Source organism: Xiphophorus hellerii, chromosome 13, assembly GCF_003331165.1.
Source record: "Xiphophorus hellerii strain 12219 chromosome 13, Xiphophorus_hellerii-4.1, whole genome shotgun sequence".
In the NCBI taxonomy this organism is placed as follows: Eukaryota; Metazoa; Chordata; class Actinopteri; order Cyprinodontiformes; family Poeciliidae; genus Xiphophorus; species Xiphophorus hellerii.
In genome coordinates, this window is record NC_045684.1 from 6,861,631 (window position 1) to 6,889,410 (window position 27,780).

The 27,780-nt window shown below is 36.9% G+C and overlaps 3 protein-coding genes across 8 annotated transcripts; all 3 read left to right on the forward strand.

Moving 5' to 3' along the window:
• Positions 1–1,304: 1,304 nt before the first annotated feature.
• mllt11 (MLLT11 transcription factor 7 cofactor) lies at positions 1,305–4,072 on the forward strand. 2 transcript variants are annotated; one of them, XM_032580827.1, is made up of 3 exons: positions 1,305–1,442; positions 3,231–3,406; positions 3,495–4,072. In XM_032580827.1, exons 2-3 carry the CDS (start codon positions 3,242–3,244, stop codon positions 3,588–3,590), a joined length of 261 nt encoding a protein of 86 aa, XP_032436718.1. In that variant the 5' UTR covers positions 1,305–1,442; positions 3,231–3,241; the 3' UTR covers positions 3,591–4,072. The 2 variants fall into 2 exon arrangements, with proteins under 2 accessions (XP_032436718.1, XP_032436719.1); XM_032580828.1 differs by having other exon boundaries at positions 1,315–1,442; positions 3,218–3,406.
• Positions 4,073–5,901: 1,829 nt separating this feature from the next.
• Positions 5,902–13,823, forward strand: gabpb2a (GA binding protein transcription factor subunit beta 2a). 2 transcript variants are annotated; one of them, XM_032580819.1, is made up of 8 exons: positions 5,902–6,473; positions 8,134–8,241; positions 9,107–9,274; positions 10,107–10,301; positions 10,544–10,691; positions 11,618–11,794; positions 11,873–11,991; positions 12,898–13,823. In XM_032580819.1, exons 2-8 carry the CDS (start codon positions 8,134–8,136, stop codon positions 13,237–13,239), a joined length of 1,257 nt encoding a protein of 418 aa, XP_032436710.1. In that variant the 5' UTR covers positions 5,902–6,473; the 3' UTR covers positions 13,240–13,823. The 2 variants fall into 2 exon arrangements, with proteins under 2 accessions (XP_032436710.1, XP_032436711.1); XM_032580820.1 differs by lacking the exon at positions 5,902–6,473 and adding an exon at positions 6,487–6,590.
• Positions 13,824–18,193: 4,370 nt separating this feature from the next.
• Positions 18,194–26,301, forward strand: anp32e (acidic (leucine-rich) nuclear phosphoprotein 32 family, member E). 4 transcript variants are annotated; one of them, XM_032580824.1, is made up of 7 exons: positions 18,194–18,391; positions 20,847–20,996; positions 21,635–21,757; positions 21,835–21,997; positions 22,838–22,965; positions 24,539–24,578; positions 25,623–25,660. In XM_032580824.1, exons 1-7 carry the CDS (start codon positions 18,338–18,340, stop codon positions 25,643–25,645), a joined length of 681 nt encoding a protein of 226 aa, XP_032436715.1. In that variant the 5' UTR covers positions 18,194–18,337; the 3' UTR covers positions 25,646–25,660. The 4 variants fall into 4 exon arrangements, with proteins under 4 accessions (XP_032436715.1, XP_032436716.1, XP_032436712.1 ...); XM_032580825.1 differs by having other exon boundaries at positions 22,838–22,929; XM_032580821.1 differs by lacking the exon at positions 25,623–25,660 and adding an exon at positions 25,779–26,301 and having other exon boundaries at positions 18,195–18,391.
• Positions 26,302–27,780: the final 1,479 nt, after the last annotated feature.

Here is a 27,780-nt window from a genome sequence, read left to right on the forward strand (position 1 = left end):
TTGCTGCTTCTGAACGGCCGGACAGCGCCTCCTTCTGGCGCCAGACAGTCATCTGAGTACAGCAAGCAATAAAAGACACTTTACCTCTTTTTGGGGCTTAATAGGGAGATTGTAAATAAAAAAAGGAAAGGTAGATTTCTGAGACTGAGCTCAGAAATTTTAAGGACATTTCTGAGTCTAAACAGTGGAAAATTTGCCAGAAACAAATCTGAAATTTTGAAATTAATTTCAAAATTTTCTGAAAAAGAACTTACATTTTGAGATTCAGCTCAAAAATTTTAGAAAATACAATAAAGTTTGAAAATTTGCTGGGGGGGAAATGTGAATTTTCTTGAAAAATTTTGACATTTCTGAGTTTGAAAAGTTCAACATTTGCTAGAAAGATCTGAGAATTTTTCCAGAAAAAAGCAAGAAAATTTATGAATTTGAAAATTTGTTAGAAAAGCCACAGTAATATTGAGAATAATATGAGAATTAAAAAAAAATAAAAACAAGGTAATTTCTAAGTTTGAAAAGTGAAACATTTTCTAGAAAATATAATATTTCTGAATCTAAAAGTTGGGAAATTTGATTTAAAAAAAACCCTCAGTAATATTGAAATTAATCTTAGAAATTTTCTAGACAAAAAAGATATTTTATGAGTTTCAAAAGCCGAAAATGTTACATTTTTTCTGATAATAGAATAGAATAGCTGTTTGTTTGTTTGTTTGTTTGTTTGTTTGTTTTTTTAACCAGCTGCGCCGCCATCCAGCTCTTCTTGAGCCACATAAATAATTAAACTAATAAAATAGTTAATATTAAATTTTTAACCTCGTTATGTGACCACATGGTGCACACATGTAAATGGGTTCGTGTGGGTACCAGTGCGCGTTCATTACCAACCCAGAAGAAATGTAGCCCAGAGTACCGGAAATACTATCTCCTTTCAAAATAAAACACACTTTCTTAATATGTAGACGTAAGTAATTGTGCATAGATATATTTTTCATGGAATAATTGCACTTAATTTACACTAAAAGTACATTTCGTTTTTACTGAGATCTATTTTTCTTGCTATGTGGATGGAAACTAAAAGCAAACATCAACAACACCAAAAAACTGCAGCCGTCATCTTTTTTTCATTTTTAAAAAGCTCTTCTTTACATTAAAATTTATATATTAAAACAGATTTTTATTTGTCAAAAATAATAAAATGCCACTTTTCAAAAGGCTGGGCAATATTTGCGGCTCTAAATCTGTTTTATTTAGCTGGACTGACGGGAAAAAAGGGTCTTCCTCTCTTATTTTGAAGTGCTCAACCGGAAATGGTTTTGTATAAAACCCCGAACTTGATGCTGAGCTCGTTGAAGCTGCGGCAGAACCTCAGCGGCACCACCTGACCCACCGGCTGCAAGAAGAAACCAGCGGGACAAAAGGAAAGGGAATCATCCTGGTACAAACAGGTAGAAAAATATTTAAGATTTTTATTTAATATTTATCCCTGTTTCTTTTTAATATTCGCCGCATCTGAGGTTAATATAAAATTACTCTTCTAAAATAAAGAGCAATACACTGTAGTTAGTCTAGTTTTGATTTATTTAGTGAAACCTGTTTTGATTTGTGTTTTATGGATTGAGTCGTGATTTCTGCGCCGGCCAACGCCTCAATCTGCCGCTGATCCGCCACCCAAAACCAATAATCAATATGTCCAACAGCCGATATAGGCGGCAGATTTTAACCCTCGTCTTTGTTTATTTGTCGCCGTGCGGCCTGGAGGTTTTTGTTGGTGCTGATATGAATGAGCTGACGCATGCAGGACGCGTTTCCAGGAATAAAACCAGCCTGAAATAAAACCCGCAGCAATCTGAGCGGCATTTCCGTCTGCGGTGACCCAGTTTTTCATGTCGCTGTCAGGAATAATCCGCATCTGTTTGAGGGAATAGAGGAGGACTGATGCAGAACCACACCCGGCTAACAATAATCACCTCCATCATCTTCTAATTTAGCTCCAATGGGAGCGTCCATTTTGGTCTTATATGGTCTCTGTGGTGCTGCGGCTTCACAAATGCAGTTTATTTTAAAAACTGCATTGTTGTGTCTTTTTATTACTAATAAATGTATCAATGAAAGAATAACACCCCTGGGTTATGTAGTATTGGTTTTTATGCCACGATTTTACAAAATAAAGAGCATAAGAAGTTACTAGTCCTGATTTGTGAGCTCCTCGGTTGATGACGTCACAAGAGGTAAACCTGTAGGAAAGTTTTTGACCGATTTCATCAGATTCTGAAGCATTTTTGTTTTACATTTGAGTTACTAGGGATTCAGCTGTTTGGCCCGGTTACAGCTGCAATATGTAATTTTTATAAAATATGTTTTTTTTTGTTGTTGTTTTTTTACATATAAACTATCACCATGTCAATGTTGTGAGATAAATAGTCTGTGAAAAGATCAATCAGTCTTAGTACAATGGAAATAAGACAAACGCAACATTAAAGTAACGTTTCAGCAAGAAATCTGAATTTTATTTAGGCCATTTCCTTAATATGGACGAAAAAGCTTTAGATCCACTGGCAAGTTATTCCGCCATTTCACAATCAAGCTCTGTGCCGTTACCTAGCAACCCCAGCCACGTCCAGCCCGTCACCTAGCAACCAGTTCTAGTTCCACAGCAGTTTATTTCACTTGTAACAATATCAGTGAAACTATTACTTTTTAAAATCAATATTAAGGAATTATTGACGTAAAGTAACTCATATTTTACTTGTAAGTTAGTTTTGTCTTATTTCAAGGGAACTAAGATTTTTGTTTTAGAAACTAGACCAAAACACTGCAAAAAATACAATTTTGTATTTTGCAGTGTTCAGCTAAAAATGCACAATAATTTTGCTGTGTATTCTTTTCTTTTTAACAAATTAACATGTAATATATTTTAAGTACAAGGATCAAAAGGGGGACTGAAAGTTGTACAGTTTCTTAACTCGTTGGTCAAGATGTCAATTTTAGTTTATTCAGCAACAAAAATGACCCTTAACTTGTCTATGTGTGAGTAAAATATTACTATGGCTAATAAAAGAAAAGTTACTCAGGTCAGTGTAATTGAGTAAATCTAACCAGGTTCTATCCAACTCTGCTAATCTGCATCCAGGGCCCACACAGAACTGCTGCATGCGCCACACTTGGCCCCTGGGCCTCACTTTGGACACCGCTGTATGTCTGTTCATGTTTATTTTAGAAGTTTTTGTTTCCAGACTTCGACAGGATGGAGAAATCCAGCAGCCAGTACGACTCGTTCCTCTTCTGGAGGCAGCCGATCCCGACCCTCGACCTGTCGGAGTTGGAGGATCTGGGATTCACCGCCGGCGATCCGATCAGCAGCAGCAAGGCGAAGGGCAAGAAGTCCCAGCTGCGCGGACTGGACGACGAGGCGAGCTGATTGGTTTACAAACTGTTTGAGTTCATTGGGTCATCCTGTCCCAGAACCTGCAGCATCTTTACGCTTGTTCTCCCTGCAGGACAAGGAGCTGTCTGAGTTTTCCTCCTTTAATTACTGGAGAGCTCCCATCGCTGATGTGGACGCTCTGCTGGCTGACCTGAACCTGCTGCCCTGAACCCGCCAGAACCTGATCAGCCCGACTTCATCCAGAACCGTCAATAATCTGAGACTAGACCTCCTAATTCTGCAACCAGACTGAAGTTCACCTGATTATTTATTTACATCTCAGTTTGTTCAAGTTTAATTATTTGGATTTCACAAACTGCAACACTTAGAAATGCCTCATATATTTAATCTAAGATAAATTAATTTTAATCTATCTGCACATTTTGTGCTGCAGGATCAAATTACTTCCTGTCCCATTTAGTCTGATTCATCTGGTATGAAATAAGACTTTATTTAACCTCCTGCAGTTTGATTTTTGTTTTATGTGTTAACATTTGTGCCTTTTTTTGTTTTCTTAGGATCTGCTGTACCAACAGCAAATTATTTATGTTTTTATTTATGCATATGTTTATTTATTTTTGTCACTTGCTGTTGTTGAGCAAGACTGAAACTTCAGAACAGACCTGACACCAGAAATAAAATGCTTTTTTTAAAAAAAAAATAAAAAAAAAGAAGAGTCCAGTCTGATTTATTTAAATAAAATGTATCAAGTTCCCCCTCCCAAAAAAAAAATTAAAATCTGAGTAAAACATTAAAATAATAAACTTATTTTGTATATCTGGAGTAAGTTTAGACTAAAGTACCATAAAAACTGAATCAAAACAAAATCTAGACAGTCACACAGTATGATTTTTAACAAGTTGTATTTTATTGCATTAAACAAGTATTTAAAGTAATAAAAAAAACTTAATATTTGGAACAGAAACATTTGTTTACTTTTACATGACATGGGAGGAGCAGGAAGTACAAAAGTATTGTATAAATTTATAAACTACTAATCACATTTCTCCCAAAATTCAAATAAATTATCAGCAGAAAATGACAAGTTAAAATTAAAAAAAGTGTTTTCACACCTTAAAGAAAAATACAGTTGTATATAATTTCTACTGGTTCCACCATACGTGGATTATTGAAGCAGACAGCAGGAAGACACGCAGATACAATCAGTAAAAAATCTTAACACAGAAGTAGATCTCTTTTTTGTTTGCTTTGGATAAGGTTAAAAGTATAGTTTTTAAATAAAAATACACAAAAAACGTAATATATTTGCCTTTCAAGTTTAAAAAACGATAACATTCACTTTGTAAAGAGTCTAAACTAAGTAGTTTCCACGTTTAAAAATGTTTATTTTGGGGAGTTAAGCCATATTTTAATTAAATTCAGCTCTGCGGTAAATTCAACTCTGACATTTTTAAAATAGCGTCTTAGAAGGGACAGATTTTTTCCCCTGTTCTGGGATCAGGATGTTTTCTGACTTCGCGTGAGTTTCAGCGTTACAAATGCTGCAGTAAACTGATCTCTGGTCAGTTCTGGTTCGCGCTGGCTAAGCCCCGCCCACAGGGAAGTTAAACGTATTATGGCTTCTACCTCCGGTGTCGCGCCGCCGCCATATTTGTATCAGACAAAACACAATAATCAAGAGTTTTTAAACGGCTCTTCGGCGGGTAAATCCCTGCCAGATTATCACACACCCCTGTTGAAATACGGTTACAGGGTTTACCGGGTAGCAAAAGAGGTAAAAACCAGCCGAAATGAAACTTTTTAACCATTTGAACGCTTATGGGCTAACGGCTAACAGTTATCTGGTAAACAGCAGAATGAAAAAAGTAGGCATTTCCTGCCACGATTTTCAAAATAAAATAGGGGCAGTGATAAACTGGTACTTTGGTGGAATACTTTTTTACTTTAGCGTATTTTGACTCACAAAAAATTATATACACCTTAAGGCTTTAATATTCAAATTAAAGCCTTATAAATTACATTTTAAATTTAATTCATAAAGGCTTTAATTTCTTTATATATAAAAATATATATATATGAAGAATATTTACTTTAAAAGTGGCTAAATATTTTCCAAAAATACGTATCTTGTAAAATGCAAAAAGTCAGTGGGCAGTTCTGTTCATTTTTCTAATTATTACTTTTGACAAAAAGTGTCTAGTCAGTGTTGTCTTGTGCCATATTTTATATGTTGTTTAGTCTGATGTAATTAAAACTGAATGTAACATAACTTTTAATATTTCTGTACAAAATAAAATCTACAAAGAATTGTTCAAATATTTCAGTGGCATGTATGGCACACACTGTGATCTAATATAGTGTGCAGCTCTGAATTTAACAGGGGTCTCAAACTCCAGGCCTCGAGGGCCGCAGTGCTGCAGTCTTTAGATGTGCCACAGGTACAAAACACTGGAATGAAATGTCTTAATTACCTCCTGCTTGTGTAGATCAGTTCTGCAGAGCCTTAATGACCTAATTATTCTATTCAGGTGTGGTGCAGCAGAGGCACATCTAAAAGTTGCAGGACTGCAGCCCTCACTGCAGGGAGTTTGAGACCCCTGAATGATCCATCTTTGATCAATTTTAAAGCTGAGATGACAAAGTATTTCTGGAATTATTTTTAATTTATATTAAATATTTTGACAAGAGTTCAAATATTTGACAATTGTAAAATCTAAAGGAATCGCATAAATTGGAAGACGAGATAAAAGCTGCATTTTCGTAACATTTAATTTTCTTAAATTGAAACACCGAGAACTAGTCTTATTTTGAAGGCTCAACATCAACTTCCGGCTGCGTAACTGCTACCGATTGCTAACTTTCAGCGGTAAACAAGCTCTGAGGACTACCACAAGCTACAGTGGTCCCAAATGCTTGCTTTTAGCGAATTTTGAAACAGATTCTTCGGATATCTGGCCCATGCTACGTCTCGGAGAACCGTAAAATCGCACAAATCCTCTTCACGCGGCGGGGTTTGCGCTTCTTAGCCGGCTAGCTTGCTAACATTAGCATAGAGGAGTAGCCTGGTTGGACCCGAACAAACCTGAACGCGGTAAGTGGCCGCTCTGCCGTCCTACGCCAGGAGAAGACTCATAGTTTCCGAGCTTTCTCATATTTAAAGATTACAGAAATAACCACAAAAGGTGGAACAATCTCATCATACACTCCGGTAAGCGCTTTGGCGGTGCACGCTTGCAGAATGCAACTTAACCGGATGTGGAAGTAGTTTTTTCTCCGTGTGTAAAATAGGAAATTTCTGTGTGACTTCCCCCGGAAAACCAACAACTTAATATCAAACAGTTTCCTGTCGGTGCTTCTGTTTATTTCTCGGTAGCACCGACGGATATGTTTATATGTAGAATGCCGTAGAAAGCAGCTTAGATGGGGGGACAGGGGGTACGTGGCACATGGCGGTCTATTTTCTGGCCGTGAAGGCGCGTAAAATGGCTCCTCGGCCGCGGAGACAGAAGTCTCGTCCCGCTCCGCTGTTTCGCAATAACAAACACTGTTTGTTCGCAGGAGTTCCATTATCGGACGGGACTTTTAACAGTTACAAAAATATAAAATTATCATTATAAACTCACAGAAGATTCTCAAACTAATAACTCGTTTTACAAAATAGTCCCACTTTGACTCTTAAGAGGTTGTTTCTCTATAGTTTTAGCAAAAAGGAAGGTAATGGGCTAAACGCTTGAATGCGAGTAATTCCATAATCGGACACACATGAATATGTTTGCGTGGTCCTGTTTATAAGACCACAATTTGCTTTTGTAAATTTGTTCTTGAACCGGAAAAGTTGTCCAATTTTTAAAAAACTAAATTATTGAAACTCAGCACAAGTGTTTATTTTGTTGTAAATGCAGTTTGTTACTGAAAGGCGGGGTTTTGTCCGGTAATGGGCACATATTTCGCATTAGAACCCCGTTGCAGTGAATGGAGGGGGAAGCTAACACACCCTTCGTTTTTAAAAGCAATTTTTAACTTTTTTTGGAGAGTTTTAGTGAAGTAAAATGAGATTAATTATGTTCTGGTGTTTAATAAACTGTTAAAAGTCCACTTAGGCTTAGTTAAATATTCACATTGAACATAAGAAAGGCATCATTAAAGTTTTTTAATGATAGATTTTATAAGCTTTTACCAGCATTAAAAGAATATTTTCAGACACAAATAAATCAGTTTCTGTGGATAACGTGTGAAACTAATTCCCAAAACATTTGAGAACCATTAAAACCATTGTTGTAACCATTTAAAAAAACTGTTTTGGTTTTACATTTTTTGGAAAAAGCAACAGTTTTTACTTTGATCTATTTTTAAACGGCTGTTAATTCATTTTCCTGTCTTAAAAACTCAATAAGTATCTTTTAATAGATGTAATAGTTTGGAGTTATTTTTGGTTTTTATTCATGTAGCCATCACTGCCTGTGTCTCATTTTCATGTTTTTAGCCACAACATAAACTGAAAATACAGCCATATTCAATAAATTACATTATTATTGAAAGGTACACCACAGACTGATGTGACATCAGACCAATAAACTTTGTTACAGAAATTGTTCAAAAGGCACTTTTAATCTGACAAATGACCCTCATCAGAATTCATTTTGTAATTTACAGAATATGGCTCATGCTACTAATCTAAAATCTGTGTATTTTGGATGATAATAAGCATTGGAAAGTGTTTTTTTATGAACTGCTGCTCTGATGTGTGTTAGATGTCGCTGGTGGATCTGGGGAAGCGGCTGCTGGAAGCGGCTCGGAAAGGAAACGATGACGAGGTCCGAAACCTGATGGCCAACGGAGCGCCGTTCACCACCGACTGGGTGAGACGCCCAGAAAACCTCTGCAAGAATCTGTTTTACCTCTAAATTATGCAGTGACTTGAAAAAAGTAAAGCTTTTTTCTCATCTTGTCATTTCCAACCACAGACTTTAATGTATTTTATTCAGAGCTTCAACTAACAATTATTTTAGTAATCGATTATTTGGACAATTAATCAGATAAAAAAAACATTTGGCACATTTTTCATTTAACTTCTAATAATTTTTAATACAATATTAGAAATACATTAAAAATGCAAACAGACAAATAACTCAGTTCCTTTTTTCAATAAAAAAATAAACACTTTATTGCATAAAATGCAATAACATAGCATTCCTGTAGTGAACGTTTAATCATTTGTGGAATTATTGATTAATTTTTGGATTAACAAATTGATAATCGAGTGACAAGACACCTTTTGTCACTCAATTATCAATTATAGCAGATTTTCTTAGCTATTAATTTATTATTAAATCAGTTAACAATTGTTTCAGTAATTGATTAATCACAATTAATTGTTTCAGCCCTAATTATATAGGAATTTTATGTCATACACCAGAAAACTAATTTTTTAAATGTATTTTTTAATATTTTCTGCAGAAATTGTGACAAAAATCTATAGCATGATCTGAATATTAAGAATGTAACACAGAGTTCAAGAGGTTCATAACAAAAACGTATTAAATTCATTCAGTTCTGTTATAATAATATTTATTTTAATGGCTTTTGTCTTTTTTTGTGCTTTTGACCTCACTTTTCCACACCGACCAGTTGAAGCAGCCAGTTTATCCACTGCAGTGATGTCGCAGTTGTTTAATCTGCATGTGACTTCTTTCTCTTCCTCTTCTTTTTCTGTGTTTTCCACAGCTGGGGACGTCGCCCCTCCACCTGGCCGCCCAGCACGGCCACTACTCCACCGCCGACGTCCTGCTGAGAGCTGGCGTCAGCAGAGACGCCCGGACCAAAGTGGACAGGACCCCGCTGCATATGGCAGCCGCTGAGGGACACACAGTCATCGTAGAGCTGCTGATCAGGGTGGGACTTCAGGGCTGACTGGTTACAGTTTGATTCAGTCGGCCATCTTTTCTTTACCTTTATGACATCACCAGGGGGCGTGATAGATTCAAAGAGCAGAAAATAGTTGGACTGAATTGTGTTTTTGGACTCTTAGGGTGCATTTAATGTATGTATTTAGACAGAAAAGTGGATGGAGAGGATAATGCGAAATATTAAAAATAATAAACAAAAAAAAGTTGATAAAGAATAAAAAGAACTAGTTTATAAACAATAAAAACAGCTTATAAAAAATAAAGACTGTTTACGAACAATAAAAAAGACTAATTTATAAACAAAACAACTTGTAGGTTTATATACAACAGAAACAACTAGTTTATAAACAAAGAGAACTGGTTTATAAACTGGTTTATTTTTACTCTTTATAAAGAGTAAAAATAGCTAGTTTATAAGCAATAGATGAACCAATTTATAAACAATAAATCAACTAGTTTTTAAATAATAAAACAGCTAGTTTATAAACAGTAAAGCAATTAAAAACAGACTGTTTATAAACAATTAGGAAACTTTCTTAAAACGAAATTAATCTAAAATAAAAGAGTCGCAATTAAAACCACTAAAACTTTAAAAGTAGAAAATATGAAGTGGGGGACAAGACAAACAATAAAATCTTTTAAAAAACATAATTATGAAGTAGTTTAAAAAAATCGAAAGTTTTTACTGATTACATGAATGTTTGTGTGAAACGACTAAACGTTGCATCAAGACTTTTACTTTTTGCTCTAAATGCAGACGACCAGATAAATTCATGTGAATTAATTTTTTAAATCGTTTTTGGTAAATCTGCCTTCAGAGCGGTGCGGACATCAACGCCAAAGACATGCTGAAGATGACGGCTCTCCATTGGGCGGCGCAGCACGGACACCACGGCGTGTGCGACACCCTCATCAAACACGGCGCCGACGTCCACGCGCGCAGCAAATTCGAAAAGACGCCATTCGACATCGCAGCCGACATCCAGAACACGGAGCTGATGCTGATGCTGCAGGTGAGAGGAGCTGCAACATCCAGTCGGCTTCTCCTTTTTCTGCCAAATTAAGTTGTTTTTAATTATTACTGCAGCTGCAAATCATCTTAAACATTTACTCTTTCTACAGGATGCCACATCAAAGTGCCAACTTAATATCCGCACCAACAGAATAATTATAAAACTATAGTTTAATCCACTGTAGGAGCTAATTAGCTAGCATGTTCGCACTTAGTCAGGTGTTTGCTGGTGTTTGCTTACAGGAGAGCATGCAGAACCAGGTTAACATGAACCAGGTGAGCATGAATGTGGAGACGACCAGCACCACCAACCAGCCACAGTTCATAATCCAGGGAATACCCGCCATCCAGGGGGTGAACCTGGCGGAGCTGCTGAACAAGGCTAACGCAGGTGAGAACAGAAACTAAAATGAGCCTCATGTTGGTACAACGGCGTTTAAATACTCTCTGACCTGGAGAGCATGAGGAACTGAAGCGTTTAGAGTCTAAGGACTCAAGTTTGTTATTGTAACATGAAAACATGTGAAAAGGTTTACATCAGGGGTGCTCAAAGTGCGGCCTGGGGGCCGTTTCTGGCCCATGGGCTGATTTTGTGCAGCCCTCAACTGCAGTTCAGAAAAATACAAATCTGAACCCGTCCAGCACAGATGGTTGATCTGATGGAGATGGAGACTTTTTATTAATTTTATAAAATTATTAACAACCTAATTTTCTTACAATACAAAATGCAAAGTACGACACAAAGTATTCGTCTTTGTATTACCGAGCTCTTATAATTAATAGAACTATAAACTTTTACTGAACCCAAATCCGCTTTTGTTTAATTTATTAAACTTGGCTAAATATAGCAAACGTTTTGAACGAAAGTGAAACAAATCCTGTTTTTAATAAATTTATTTAATCAAGTTCAAAAGAAACTGAAAACTACATTTTTAATGCAGAAATTTGCAAAATCCTTGTTAGATCTATGCCTCATATATAGCAACATATTATTTTATATTTCGTCTAGATTTATGTTTATTTTATTATTTATCTATTATTACCAGTAATACTTGTATTTTGTGTTTTTCAGTATTTTTTTCTATGTACTCATTGCACATTTGTCCAATGACAATAACTAGTAAAATCTATTTTGTGCAGGGAAAAAATCAGGCTACTTTATTTGCTTGATGTTAGTTTTTATAAATATTTTCTTAACCTGTGAGTACTTTTGATTTAAAGTTTAAGATGTATAAATATTTCTTTCAGCTGGTTGTAAAGTCAGTGTCTCCAGTTGAATCGATCTCTCTCTCTCTCTGAAATGTTTTTGCTCTGCAGGAGAGTCAGAGGAGGCTATGGCAGCCAGTGCTCTGGACTCCAACATCCAGCATGCCACAGTGGTGAATGAGAGCGGTCAGCGGGTCATCACGATCGTAACGGACCAACATGGCAACCTTCAGACCACAGGGGGGATGTCCCAGCCCTTCTTCGTCACGATGCAGCACGGACAGCAGAGTAAGTCCCAGACTGAGGGCCGGAGGCTGCAGGACGGTTTATGCGCCGATAATTATTAGTTTGTTTTTTTTCTGTCAGTGCTCGCAGTGCCGGCCAACACGGTGACGGAGGAGGTGGTAACAGAGGAGCCGCAGCCTCTGCCCTCCAGGAAGAGGAAGCTGGAGGTGACCAACAACCACAACGACACAGGAGAGACTGTGAGTAGTTCCTGTTTACGTAGCTGAATGACATTTAAAAAAGGGTTATTACAAAGCAAAATACATTTACACTCACATCTGTCTGTTTGAGGTGATTTAATTAAATTCAATAGTCAAAATGTCCCTCCAGATTTTTTATTATAAAGTAGGGAATTCTGGGTAAATACAACCAAAACTAATGCAAGCGTATAGCGCTAGCAGCAGAAATGGCTCCTGGTCTTTTGCCAAAGACAAAAGAGAAATCCTACAATTGCTCAGATCTGACGCCACTCCATTTTTATCTACATTTCATGAAGAAGAAAGTTGAGTTCTTGTCTTCTTTGGAGGTTCTTATGTTGTTTCCTTCAGTAGTTCTTGGTACAGCGCTCCCACAGGAGAGGAGGGGAACAGCTTTTTAAAATGAATTTGGATCGTTTGACACAGTGTGAAAGAGAAACACAGCAGCTGAAAATCTAACAAATGTTGTGATTTTGGTCCCCAATCAAACCGAGTCTACCGAACTATCAGGTGTGAAAACTTCCTTAATCTAATAAACAAGATTCATCTGGATGTGTGTTGCATAAATTATGTTCAATAAATAATTCAAATGTATTGAACATGAATGTATTTCTGTTATGAATAAATTAATTTTGGAGATATTAGAGGCTAAATCAAACTTGCCCAAGTACAGTACCATGTGGAACACCAAAACTGACTGACTGCTGAATGTGGATAAATTAAAAAAGAAACAGAAAATAAACTTTGGATGATCTGATACTGATGGGATTTTCTGTATACATTTCAAAACTACCAACTTACATCTGGATTTAAAAAGTTCTGTTCACTGTTGCCTTGTCCCACTGAACCAGTTCGGTTCACTATTTTGTCTGTCTTCATTGTAAAGGTTTCTTCTTCTTCGTTCTTCAGGAGCTGCTGCAGAGACAGCTGCAAGAAGCTAACAGGAAGGCTCAGGAGTACCGGCAGCAGCTCCTCCGTAAGGAGCAGGAAGCCGAGGAGTACCGCATGAAGCTGGAGGCCATGGCTCAGAGTCAGGCCAACACCAGCAACGGCAACGCCGCGGCCGGCGCCAACGCCGCCAGCCCGGAGGAGGTGGTGGGAGGGGAGGATGAGGAGGAGGGCGCCGCCGGCGTAGTGGAGGAGGAAGGAGAGATGGTGGTGCTGCAGGAAGGGGGAATCATCATGGAAGGGGAGGAAGGTCAGGTGACGCTGGTAGAGACGGGCGGCGAGGCGACGCAGGTCAGCTCCTAACGCAGGAGGAGACGCATCGTAACAGGAAGCGGCTGATTGGACTCATTTAACTGAGACAGAGGGAAGGAGCTGACTCACCACAGGAAGTACAGAGCATCCAAGTCAAGATGGATTCCTTACTGAGAGACGGACCGACCAGGAAAGTTCAGCTCTGCTTCATTTCAAACCCCAGATGCTAACAGATCAGCTGACCGTTGCTTCGATGCGATCCAACAGAAAGGGAAAAGATGCATGAGCTGACATGGACCTTCATGTCGTGTTTGCTGTACGTTGTCATCCGTCTGCGAAGTTCAATGTGAGGAAATGTGGGAACGCTTTGGCACGGAGACAAACGTTTCTGTTCCCGATAGAACTACAATCTGCTTTCCTGTTCGAAATGTGACACAAAAGAAACTTAGACCTTCAGTTTGGCCTAATTCAAGATGGAACATCGGAGAATCGGAGCCACTCTAGGAAATAAAAAAATATAAAATCACGAGATTAAAGTCATAACATTATGTGAATAAAGCTGAAATAATACAATAATAGTCATATTATAAGATTAAACTCATATGATGAGAATAAAGTCAAAATGATATAAAAATAAATTTGAAATAATACAGGAATAAAGACAAAATAATATGAGAATAAAGTCGTACAAGAATAGATTTTACATTACATAAAGTTGAAATAAAAGTTTAAAGTCATAATATTACCATTTTATTGTGGTAATATTCTGACTTTATTCTCATGATTTAGAATTTATCCTCGTATTATTTTGATTTAGTTCTTGTAATAATATGAATTGTTCTCATATTAGGACTTTATTCTTGTATTATTTTGACTTAATTCTTGTTGTGTAACTTCATTCTTGGACCATTATGACTTTGATCTTGTAATTTTATGACTATATCCTTTTCTTTCAACTTTATGCTTGTGTTATTTTGACTTTATTCTCCTTATATTATGGCTTTATACTCGTAATTGAAATTTCTATTAATGTTTTTTTTTTCTCAGCCTGGCCCTAATACTCTGTAAGTATCTCCTCTTTTTAAAGGCCAGTAACTATCCCATCAGATCCATTTGTTTTATTTTTTAAACATATATTATGTTCTGTTTTGTCGTTTACTTTAGTGGATCCCAAAGTTAGCTGACCTCATGTGACCATAACTGAACGATTATTGAGACACTGCAGTGATTCCTTCTAATGTGAGCTTCATTTTTAGTTTGTTTAGAGGGGATTTCATCATATTAAACATAAAATTCAGATATAAACATGAAATTCAGATATGTCATCACCGCAAAAACACTAAATCTTACCAAGTAGTACCGAGCAGTTTTAGTTTTGGTCTAGGTTTTTTTTTTTTGTAAATCGCTTAGTACGCTTGAAACAAAACAAAACAAACTTTTAAAAAAGATTTAGGAACTTGTTTAATATTGATGAAAAATACAAGTTTCACTGGCAGATTATTTTACTTTTAACATGGGAAAAATATCCTGTTGTAAGTGAAATAATCTGCCAGTGGAACTAAAACCGGTTGCTAAGTAACGGGCTGGGTTTGACTAAGGTTGCTAGGTAACGGCTTTAGTCCCCCTTGCCAGTGGAACTTGAACTTTTTCATCAATAAAAAGGAATTATTGACTTAAAACAAGCCACTATGTGTTGCTGAAAAGTTACTTGTAACTTAGTTTTGTCTTATTTCAAGTGTTCCAAGATATTTGCACCAAAAGCTAGACCAAAAATACTTGGTAAGATTTTATGTTTTTGCTGTGATTGGATCCATTATATTGCAATATTGAATCATTTAATGCCAAACTAACTTAGCAGTTACGCAGATATTTTATTACATGTTTATCCTAAAAGAAAACCCGCTCGTATACAGTCATCCAAAACCAGTTAAAATATTTAATTATACCTTGAGTTATTCAGTTTTCGGCTGTGCAGTAGACCCAACAAACTGCCAAAAGGCGAGCCCTAAATTGTTGTGTATGTTAAAGGTGAACCCAGATCATCTGTTACAGGCAGGAAAGAAGGTTTTTCCTTCGAGAAGCTGAAAAATACTTGATGTCTTCCCCTTGTCCCAGCAGTCTCCATCTTATCTTTCATCTTTATCCAATTCTGCAGTGTTGTCTGCGGTTCTGGTTTGGAACCAACTCTGTGACAAACAGCACAGTGTTTCTGAAGGCCTGATGCATTCATTTTGAGGCTTCAGGAGGATCTGGATGTTGGCTGTAAGCTTGATTACACTGCAAAAACACAAAATCATACCAAGTAAGTTTGGTCTAGTTTCTAGTGGAAATATCCGAGTACACTTTAAATAAGGCAAATCTCATGTTTGAGCAAAGTGTATCTAATTCCTTTAATATTGATTAATAAAAGTGCTAGTTTGATTGGCAGATTATTTCATTTATATTAAGATACTTTTCTTATAATGAAATAATCCTCCAGTGGAATTGGTACTTTTTCATCTATATTAACTAATGGTATCTTGCTGAAAAGTTATTTGTAATTTAGTTTTGTCTTATTTCAAGTCTACTGAAATATATACAATAAAAACTAGATAACAGATACTTATGATACTTACGATTTTGTGTTTTTGCAGTATGATTTGCGGTTTGTGTTGCAACTTGTTTTGTTGTGATTTTTATCAAAATGGTTAACATTAGAGATGCACTGGTCAGACTCTTCCTGGCCATTTGAGGTTCAGATTTTGACCAATTTATTTATTTTTAACACATAAAAGTGAAAATGTGTAATTTAATTATTGCTAAACTGCAAATGACATGTTTGTGGTTAATCATTTTTCAACCAAAAAAGTTCTATGTTTTGACTTAAAGAATAGATCAGATCTGCTGATCAGAGCTTATTGGGGAAATATTGGCCGATTCCAACTCGATCGGTGCATCTCTGCGAAATCTGTATAAGGGCATCAACTTTCTCATCTCAGTTAAATCTACAGATCGTTACTGCCACAAACTGAAGCAGAACAACCTGTTTACAACTTTACGGTTTGTAAAAAAAACAAGTTGTGGAACAATCCTACAGTCAAATGAAGTACTACTAACCTCATTTAGGACTGTTTTGACTTTTTCTTGCAAAAAAAATATTAATTTTCAATGAATTAGTTAGTAAAAACTCAATAAATTAAATTTATGCGCAGCTACAGGAACCTTTCGAGCATGAAGGAGTTTACAGTTAGGTTGGAGATGAATCCCCTGAAGCCAAACACATGCTGGTCCAGTTCGTGTTGCTGAACTTCACTGCACTCGGATCGATCACATGTGTCCTCTCAGCTGCCTGCCACCCCCCACTTCTCCTTCAACCTGAGACTAGCTGTTGTTTGTGTTATAGTTATTTTTATAAGCTTTGCAAAACCAACCCTTTTCTATGTACATACAAAGTTGTATTTTTTTAACTTGACCTACTGGCTTCTCTGTGACATTGAGGATGATGACGAGGATGATGATGATGATGGCTGCCTGCAATTAAATATATTTCTTTTTTTTTTTTCGAAGAACGCCTTTGTTTTGTCTTTGAGATTTCAAAGCGATGATAACCATACATAGTTTGCTTCATTTATTTATGAGCTCTCTATAGTTTTTGGACCACAGCGTAGCTCTGTAGTTTAGCGTTGGTCATGATATTTTTGTTAAAAAAAATTGTATTTGTAAATAAGTTTGCTTTTTTTTTTTCACACTAATGTTCATTTTATTATGTTCTTTTTCAATAAATTTTGTGACATTTAAAGCAACACAATATATGGCAAGATAATTTATTGGGGAAAAAAATCGTAATATAGATTGCGTATATATTGAAATTTAATGTTGGTGGAGTTCCCCAGATTTTTATTTAATTAATGTTTATTATTTTTGAAATAGAAACAGGCCCACAGCATCACAGATCCTCTACCATACCTAACAGTGCTTTTCAACATATTTACCCATTATTTTAACCCACTGCCACTTTAAATTTTATGCCAATAATCTGATTATTGTGGTATTTGAGAAAAGTCCCATATCAAAATCTGTGTTTATGTTTGTGATGATGGGACAGAAAAGGCTTTTTTCTACCATTAATCCCAAACAATCATTTGGTAAGTAAAGGTTTTCTAATAAACTGATCCTGAGAAGTTACAACAGCATGCTTATGAGTTTTATTTATTTTTTTAAAACTTCCTTACCACCATTGTCTCTGTGAGTGGTGGTAAGATAAAAATAGGTCCTCATCCAGCCTAGTGGCCAGTTGTCATGTCACATTTATAATACAGGGGAAAAGAAAGTCATGGATTACTAGGAGTTGCTCTTAGAAGTATCTATGAACTGATCAATTTTAAAAAAGGTATGTGTTAGAGGAAAAACCTCCATATATATTAGTTATAATGGGATTGTTAGGGGCACCAACTATTGAGCTACTCAGTAATGTGATAAAATATTTTCTTTTAAAAATATAGATTTTGGGGCGTGCCGTGGTGGCGTAGGGGTTAGCGCGACCCACATTTGGAGGCCTCAAGTCCTCGACGCGGCGGTCGTGGGTTCGACTCCCGGACCCGGCGACATTTACCGCATGTCTTCCCCCCTCTCCTTCCCTGTTTCCTGTCAGCCTACTTCATAAAAAGGGACACTAGAGCCCACAAAAAGACCCCCTGGAGGGGTTACAAAAAAAAAAATATATAGATTTTGGATATTCCTACATTTGTTGTGATAGTATATTAATAAAATATATATTTTTAAAAAACACATTCAGCAAAAATGTTGGTAAAAATTACATTAATATAATTTTAATCGATTGATTAGATCAACAACCCTGACAAATTTAAAAATGTCACCCGCATCCAATACTACGACTCCTCCGCCTTTTAAGCCATCCAGAGAGAGGATTATTATACCGATGATCGTGATTGGCGTCTCTATCGACCAATCAGAAGCGAGGACAACAGGGACGGCCAACCCCGTTCTTTCGGTGGGCGAGGCTGTAGTGGAGGGGGCAGGGCGCAAGTTATCATGGAGGATCAGTAGGCAACTTGCGGCCAGCAGAGAAGGGCAGCTACCCGTCTGATCCCCGGGACTTTTCTCAACTGCTCAGTGCTCGGTTCTAAACAACCACACGTCACAGTTAAACATGGATATGAAGAAGAGGATTACTTTAGAGCTGCGGAACCGAAGCCCAGCAGAGGTAAGCGACTTAGACTGTAATAAGGTGGTAATTGTTGTCCGTGATGCGCGTCCGGAGCCCGGACCTTGCTTCTCGCCTTTCAGCACTTACTTACTCCCTTTATTGAGTTCGAGCGGGCTAATCGCATGCTAAACTATATTTATCGCCGCGCTGACAGTGTGAGTTAGAGCCCAGCTCGTTATAGTTGTATGAGGCATATGTGGAGCATCTTACGGGGTTCCTCGGTCGTACCGCCCCCCTGCTCTCCGACAAAATTCCGTCTCTCACTCCGGCTCAACGGTCGATACACGCTGCTAATTCCTTCAACTTGTTCGGCTTTAACTTTTTTCATCGTATCTGCTCCTCGGGGAAACTCCTCTTTAAAATGATAATATTATTTGTGTTCAATCGGTTTTTCCTGGAGTACGGTGTGGGTAAACAACAACTCATCTGATGTCCGTTACAGACTCGCTCGTCCTTTCTGAGCGGACATTTTTAAGTCGCCGCCGCTTTAAACTTCGACGACATTGTCTTACAGCAGACTTTCTTTCAACAGGTCCGGTCACGCCACGCAATGTGTACTTTAATTCACAGTCAAATTATTGTGTTTTCGTGTGTTTTTTTTAAAAAAAAAAAAATTGCGGTGGTTTTGGTCCGACCCAGCTCGCTGGCGCGCAAAGGTCGGTCACAGGCTGCGCGGCGGAGCGGTAACGCGTTACCGACCTGCCGCTACAGAAAGCGGATTAGCTTTCGTGTCGAGCGGAAATTTCGACGACGACGGCGAAAATGTCGAGTCGGTGACCTACAGAAACTGGTTAAAACAAGGCGGCGTTACACCGCGGTAACGTGGCCACCAGGTAACCGGGAGGTTCGGCGACGGAGTAAGGACGACGTAACGGAACAAGATGGCGTTACACCTGAGCCGTTAAGAGTACAAGAAATTAGATTACTGTGTGCTCTCGAGGAGCTACGTGAAAGCTGCAAGCGCAGATATTGGTCTGCCCGGTTGTGTCGACTGTTCCCATAAACCGGGTCTTTAAAGCTGCATGCGTGTGTGTGTGTGACTGTGCGTGTGTGTGAGTGTGTATTATATAACCAGCAGCTCAGGTTAAATAATACTCCCAAGTTAATTTACTTGAACAGATGAAACGCTGCGGTCATGTTTTATAAATTGGGGGAAGCCGGCAGATGGTTAATGCAGAGAAACCTCCACCTCCTCCTCCTCTTCCTGCAGCACTGCATGCAGATTACAGCGGGTTAAACCCTGCACACTCACAGCGCAGATGATGATGGAGCTGCAGGCTGATGCTCCGCTCAGGCTCTTACGTTATATAAGGCTTGGAAGACCAAAGGACTCTGGGAAATAAAACCAGCTACTAGTCAGAGTAAAACCAGTAGTCTGACCAATACAATAGGAGCTACATTGGCCCATTTATTTTGTTATTTATTTACAGTATACACAGGTTTAGTTAAAGCTGCAATATGTAACTTTCATAAAAAATGTTTCTTTCTTACATATTTGTTAAGACTACCATGTTATGAGAGTATAATATGAGACAGATAATCAGTGAGCAGATTGATCTCCTTCACATCATCTGAAGAAATGCACCTCTCCCAACCAAAAACAACCAATCAGAGCCAGGAGGAGGGTCTTAGCGCTGTCAATCAACCTCATGTACTGCTAAGTGTGCTAAAGGGGGAGAAACAACTTACCATTACAGGAAAAGTGTTAATCCGCTGTCATTGGTGGCCATGCTAACTGGCCTGAGCATTCACTACATAGGAGGAGCAGCAACACAGAGTGATTGACAGCGCTAAGACCCTCCTCCTGGCTCTGATTGGTTGTTTCTAGGTGGCACTGGGACAAGGCTAGATTTTTCACAGATTATCGCTCTTATCATGATATAGTGACAGTTTCGACAAATATGTAAAAAATATATTTTTATAGAAGTTACATACTGCAGCTTTAATAGAGACTCAGATATTTAAACTCGTCCAATATATGAATTATAATTAAATATGTACTAATATAGTAAAACATAAGTATTAATATTATTAATAATTATATAACAAATATAAATGCAAAATATATCATTTTTAGATGTAAATACAGAATAAATAAATTCATTTATAAATAGAAATAAAACTTATTTATTTGTATAAATGTAAGGCCTGTGCCTTTTTTATTGTTTTGTTTGTTTTCTGATCAATTAATTTTTAATTAATTAATTATTGTTTAATTTTGTCAAGAATAAAAATGAACCGATTTAGTGTAGTAGTTTATAAATTAATGTGAATTAATGATCATTACTTATGTTGTTTTCTATGAGAATTTTCGCTCAATCTAAAACAAATTGTATAAAAACATTCTGATCCATTTGCAGTCATGAAAAAGTGGGATATTTCAGTTTCTGCTGTGTTTGGTGAACATAGGAATAATGATTTCTAATCGATGGGTTTGTCTTTGCTGTTTCAGATTGTGGAGCTGGTTGTGGACAACAGTCGGTCTGCTGATGGCGAGGTCGAAGGTCTGACGGACGAGTTCACAGAGCTGGAGTTTCTCAGCGTGGTCAACGTGGGTCTGAGCTCACTGGCCAAGCTGCCTTCACTGCCCAAACTACGGAAGGTAAGCCCACCTCACCTGTCACCTGAACCACAAACATTTACACTCTGATGTTGAGATCTAAGTTTAAACTTCAGAGATTTAAATTCATATGTTTTTTCAGAGAATCAATATGCTAATAAAAATGCAGAATTAATTGAAATAGTTCAGAAATGTCTAATGGCGGCGGAGGTGGAATGAACCGTTTTGTGTTTGTTTTTGTATTGAATAATACATGTAGTTCACCTGTTAGTCCACCAGGTGTCGCCATTGTGCTTGTCTCAGACCCAAATCTAAACAATGAACTTTCAGTCCACAATAAGTAGTTTCTCCTTCACCTGTTTCACTGGTAATATGAATACAAACATAATTTGAGCAAAGATTAATACTTTTTATGGTTTTTCTTTAGTTTCAGCTATTTATCCAAGAAGGATTTGAAGGATTATGTGGCTGTTTTCAATCTTATTCTTCCATTGTTTGGTTTTCCTCTTAGATGAAGTCATCCGGACCGGTCTGTTGTTGTAATATTTTAGCTAAAAATTGTTCTTATCTGTGATTTTCAGCTCTATAAAACTCTGTTTCTGAATGTAGGCTCAAGCAGGAATGTCTACATAAAGTTATTTTTGTTCTCCTGAATATTAAACCAGTTATTTTCCTCTCAGTTGGAGCTGAGTGACAACAACTTATCGGGGTCTCTGGAGACTCTAGCACAGAAATGTCCCAACCTGACCTACCTCAACCTGAGCGGGAACAAGATTAAAGAGCTGAGCACATTGGAGGCGCTGGTCAGTTACCTCGTTTAGTTTGGTTCGTTTTGGTTTATTATTATTAGGAGAGTCTTACTTTGTGACGTTTCCTTCAGCAAAACCTGAAGAGCCTGCAGAGTCTGGACCTGTTTAACTGTGAGATCACCTCTCTGGAGGACTACAGGGAGAGCGTGTTCGAGCTGCTGCCTCAGGTGACTTACCTGGACGGCTTCGACCAGGAGGACAACGAGGCGCCAGACTCTGAGGCCGACGACGAAGGTGAGAGGATGACCTCCGCCTGAGCCCGGTTTGATGGACCAAAACGACTCAGAACCACGGAAGAGGGCCAGGGCCACCAGAGCAGAAAAGAGATGTTAAAAAACTCTTACTTTAATCTCAGAACTCTGACCTTTTTCACAGAATTCTTATATTTTTCCCTGAATTTTGTCTTTTTCTCACAATTTCGACATTTTTACAGAATCCTGATTTTTAATCTCAGAATTTTAACTTTTTCTCAGAATTTTGACTTTTTAAAATAACTTTGACTCTTCTCAGAATTTGTACTTTTTTCTCAGAATTCAGATTATAATTTTAGAATTGTTACTTTTTTGTCAGTATTTTGACTTTAAACTCAGAATTTTGGCTTTTTTCACAGAATTTAGATTTTTCTCTAAACTTTGCCTTTTGAGGAAAAGGCAAAGTTCAGAATTTTGACTTTTATCTCAGAATTTTAACTTTTTTGGTAGTGATTTTGACTTTAGACTCCAAATTTGGCCTTTTTCTTAGAATTCTAACTTTAATCTCTTTAAACTCAAATCTACAAAACAAATTTGGGACCAGTTTTCAGAGTGGAAAAAGTGCCGGTTTGCAAATCTTATAACAAGGAAGAAACTATTATGTGATAATTTTTCATATCAAACTACATAATTGAAGAATGTTTGATTACTTGTTTGAATTTAGACTAAGGAGTTTAAAGTCAAAATCCTGATAAAAATGTCAGATTTTGTTTTTGTTTTATTGTCCCTAATCCTCTAACTCAGCGGTCCTGGCCTTCTGCTTCGTGGGAATGTTTCTGTCTGCATGTGATCGAAAACGTTCGGTGTTGGTCTCTGCTTACAGACGAGGACGGCGAGGACCGGGCGGGGCCGACCGGCGACTACGGGGAGGAGGATGACGAAGAGGAGGATGAGGATGGCTCAGAGGGAAGAGAGGTGGGGCTGAGCTTTCAGGTGAACCAGGCCAATCAGGTGGGCAACTCGCCTCTGAAACCTCAGGATTCATAGCAGCCTCCTCCCTCCATCCCTCCCATCCCATCATGCAGCAGAGAACAGAGTCCTGCATCAGAGCTGCTGCTGGTTCTGTTAGACCCGGTCCAGTTAGACGGACTCACCTCAGGCATAGTGTTGTTGTGGACCAAGTTCAGCACCAGAACAACCACCACTGACGGTCCACACTGCAAAAACACAAAATTATTTTTGATCTAGTTTCTAGTTCAAATATCTTATTATGTTTTAAATAAATTAAAACTAAATTACAAAGAACGTTTCAGCAAAATATATGAGCTTGTTTTAAGTCAATAATAAGTTCTAGTTCATCTGGAAGATTATTTCACGTATAATATGAGAAAAATGTCTTGGTTTGCTCTGAGCGATAAATCCATTTGATCAATTGATGGAAGATTTAATGTTTTTTGTGATTTTAGTGATTTTTTTTCACCAATCGACTCCTTCAGTTCCGTAGTTCAGAGTGATGTCAGCTCGCCCAGGGCGGCAGCCATTTTGTTTTAAAGTTTCTATTTAACTTTGAGTTCAGGTGAACTCTGCAATAAACTATTATGACTTTATTGTGGAAATAAAGTCATAATATTGCAAGAATACCGTTTTAGGGCAATAGAGTTGAAATAATGAGGGAATTAATTGTTAATGTTATCAGAATGAAGAAATAATTTTATGAGAACTCCAACACAAAAATTAAAAAGATTAATTATAATGAGGAATGTTGAGAGTTGTGTGAAGTTACACTTTGGAGTAATTTTTACAAATAAAGAAATACTTCACTTTTTAATACATCATAATCAAATTATTATCAGTAGCAGGACTTTAAAACAATTGACAAACCACATGGGCTGATCTGGTCATGTCTGACCAAAATGACTCTATCTGAGCTTTTCTCAGTGAAACAACTTTATTCTGGTAAAACTGAATCTTTATTCTGCTAATACAACAAAAACTTTATTCTGGCCCTAATTCTTTGCTGTCCAAGTCACAGAAGGGATGACTGAAACAAAATCCACTTTTTAAAAGTATTTTCTGCCATTTGTGATTTCTTTCTAGAAAAGAAAATGAGAAAAAAGTTGATTAAAATCAGATCTGGGATGAAAAAATCTGAGATATTATTTTTAAGCTACATCTCCTTAGTCTACTTATATCAATCTACCAGTGGGACTAGTATTTTTAAAATCAATTGTAATGAATTATTGACTTGAAACAAGCTCCTATTTCTTGCTGAAAAGTTACTTGTAAGTCAGTTTTGTCTTATTTGAAGTGTATTAATATTTGCACCAGAATGAAGACCATAAGTACTTGGTAGTATTTTGTGTTTTTGCAGTGCGTTTTGAAGTTGTTTTTTAACTCGGGAAGCTTCACATCCAGAGTTGGTCTGATGGTTGTTGACTCGGTCTCCATGTTGTCCTGACAAATAGACAAAGAGCCTCATTAGTGTCGTCCAACCAGAAACATCTAACGCTTTTCACGTTTTCAACGTCACTTTAAAGTTTTTAAATTTCTCTCCATCTCTTTTTGTGTCAACTCTTCGTTTCAGGAAGATTACGAGGATGAGGATGACTATGCAGAGGAGGAAGGTGAGGATCCTGCAGCTGGTTCAAGTTGAAACTTTTATTATTTTTACTAGAATTGTAAGTGATGGAGACGAAGTGGAAGGAAAGTGATCAATTGTTCTCAGTTTTCCTTTTCAAAAACTGAAACTCCTTCATTCATCTTCATGAAAAAGCTCAAACTGAGTCAGACTAAATGAAGAGTTTTCAAGGTTTTTCCAAAACCTAAACTAGGGCTGCAACTAATAGTTATTTTAGTTATCAGTTAATCAGGTATTCTGGCAATTAAGCAATCAATCAGATAAAAAAATTGGCTCATTCTGCAGCTTTTTCATTTGAATCTTTCTAAAAATAAATAGGCAACAGGCAATTAAACAAATAATTCAATTCCTTTTTAAATAATAAATAAACATTTTATTGGCTAAAATGGAATAGCATAGCATTCCTTTAGTGAATTTGAACCAGGTGAATATAAAAAATGCCATCTGAGGAGTTTTGGTAGAACATTAACAGGCAGATGGTTGTTTTTTTTATCTTAAATGTAAAATGTATATATTGTTTGTTCATTTTTGACATAATTACTGCTCTGAAAATATTTTTCTTTAAGCAAATGGCTTCCTTCGAATCTGTATACTTCAGTTAATTATTAATCAATTATTAAATTAGTTTATGATTATTTTAGTAATCGATTAATCATGATTAATTTGATTAATCGTTTCAGTCCTGATGTGGGGTACACCACGGCTCTTTTTGGGCCCCTTTTGTTTGCTATTTTACCTATGAAAGGTTTTTTTATTAATTTAAATGCAAAATGTATATACTTTTTCTCAATTTTGGCTTAATTGTTCTGGCTTTAACTGTATTGTTCTTTCAGAAAATGACTTCAATTGAGTTTGTATGCTCCAGTTAACGATTAATTGATTACTAAATTAGTGGATGATTATTTCAGTAGTCGACTAATCATGATTAAACCAATTAATCGTTTCAGCCCTATTCACACTGTGACGAAACATGATGAAATCTTAGTTGTGTGAATACTTTTTAAAGGCCCTATATGTCCTGTCTCTGCAGAGGAGCAGCAGGACATCAACTAAATAAGTTGATGAATATTTCAATAATTGATTAATCACGATTAATCGTTTCAGCCCTAGTTGTAATGTGACACAACATGATGAAATCTTTATGGTGTGAATATTTTTTAAGGCTCTGTGTGTCCTGACTCTGCAGAGGAGCAGCAGGGCGCTCAGGGACAGAAGAGGAAGAGAGACGTAGACGATGAAGGCGAGGACGACGACGATGACGAGGACAACTAGTCGTCCATCCGGCCGTCGTCTGCGTGTCGTCCCACCCCTTCTGGACCTAACCTCCACCAAGCAGCAGCCGCGGCGCCGCGACCCGAGATAGTTGGTTTCAGTTTGTTAGAGTCACTTGTTTTTTTAGATGAAATTATATTTAAAGAGGAAGAGATTTGATGTGAACTTTACCTGTTGGTTCCAGCTGAAGACTCCACACGTTTCCCTTTAACAAAAAAAAAGAAAAGAAAGCCTGCTTCAGGGTCAAACCCAGTGTTCGTCCACAACCAGAACCCCCTGATCCAAAGGCGCCGCTGGGCAGCTGACGTTCTGCTTTCTTTCCTCAGGCTGCTGCAGCTCCTGCCAATGTCAATCTCCAAGCACAGAAACCCGCTAAACACGCCTCTCGCAAATCTTCAGGGAAAACCTTTTAAACCGAGAGCCGATCGTTCCCAAATTCAGATAATATGAGAGATTCCTGTCCACATCCGTAACTCCAGGTTGTTTTATTACAGAGCTGCTCAAAAAATGAAAAAAAAAACTCTGAAAACAGAAACCCAGCTTGCATCCTTCAGGAAATGTATTTCTACTAAAATAATCTTACATAGCAAAGACACTAAATCTTTCCAAGTACTTTTAGTCGAGTTTCTAGTTCAAATGTCTTAGTACACTAAAAATAAGAAATAACTAACTTACAAGCAACTTCTCAGCAAAATATAGGAGCTTGTTCAAGTCATTAATTCCTTAATATTGATTTTAAAAAAGTACTAATTCCACTGGTACTGTGCGTTACCTAGCAACCCCAGCCAAGCCCAGCCCATCGCCTAGCAACCCAGTTCTAGTTCCTGGCAAATTATTTCACTTAAAACAGGACATTTAATTCAGTTCAATTAAAATATATTTTATGGATCCCAAAGGGAAATTAAATGTTTTTTATTTTAATGTTGTAATTTTTTTCCATATTTCAAGTGAAATAATCTGCCAACTGAACTTTTTCACCGATATTAAGGAAATATTTACTTAAAACAAGCTCATATTTCTTGCTGAAAAGTTACGTGTAAGTTAGTTTTATTATATTTCAAGTGCACTAGAAGCTAGGCCAAATATACGGGAACTAAACGCTGCTTTGTATTGGAATAATTTAGTATTTTAATAAAAATCCACTATATTTATTCATATCTCTGTCTGATTGGAAACTATGAATTACTGGTTTATTTTCAAACCTCTAAATCATGAGTGTCCAAACTTTTTGTCACATCAAAATTAAGTGCAGGCCAAATATCTTTTTTTTTTTAACGTACTCAACAATAAAGTAATCACTATCTAATCTAATTAAACAAATAAAGTAATCTGAATTTTTTATAGGAACAGGATAGCAGCTTAAATTGTTTTTGTATGTTTTCCTTGTCATTTTTAAAACTTATTAATTTATTTGGTAGGGACAATGCACAGTAATTAACATTTTTCGTAAACTTTGCCAGAATTATCCTTCATCCATCGTCCTGCTAAAAACAAAGGTCATACAAAACAATGTTAAAATAACTAAACAACACACATTTTGTCAATAATTACAATCAGTAAATACAAGACAATTACAACACAATTATTATTTAAAAATTATAAGAAATAATTCAAATGAAATTAATTTAAGTAAATTAATGAAAGGCATCCATTAGCTAATTATTTTATGCTTGACTGAAGAAAACACAAAATATTTCGTCTGTTCTTAGCGATAAAAACAGGATGTAGGTCAGTCTTCGTTTGAAAACACTTGCTGTTAAGTGAAATTTAGAGTACAAGTGAATGAGCAGATGTGGTTCTGGTTACCATGACAACATGTTTTAAAGTAGATTTTAATTCAAAAGCCGTAGGATTGTCCTAATTTATTTAATTAATTCTTTAATTGTGGTCAGGGTTGGGCCGCTAACAATGTATTC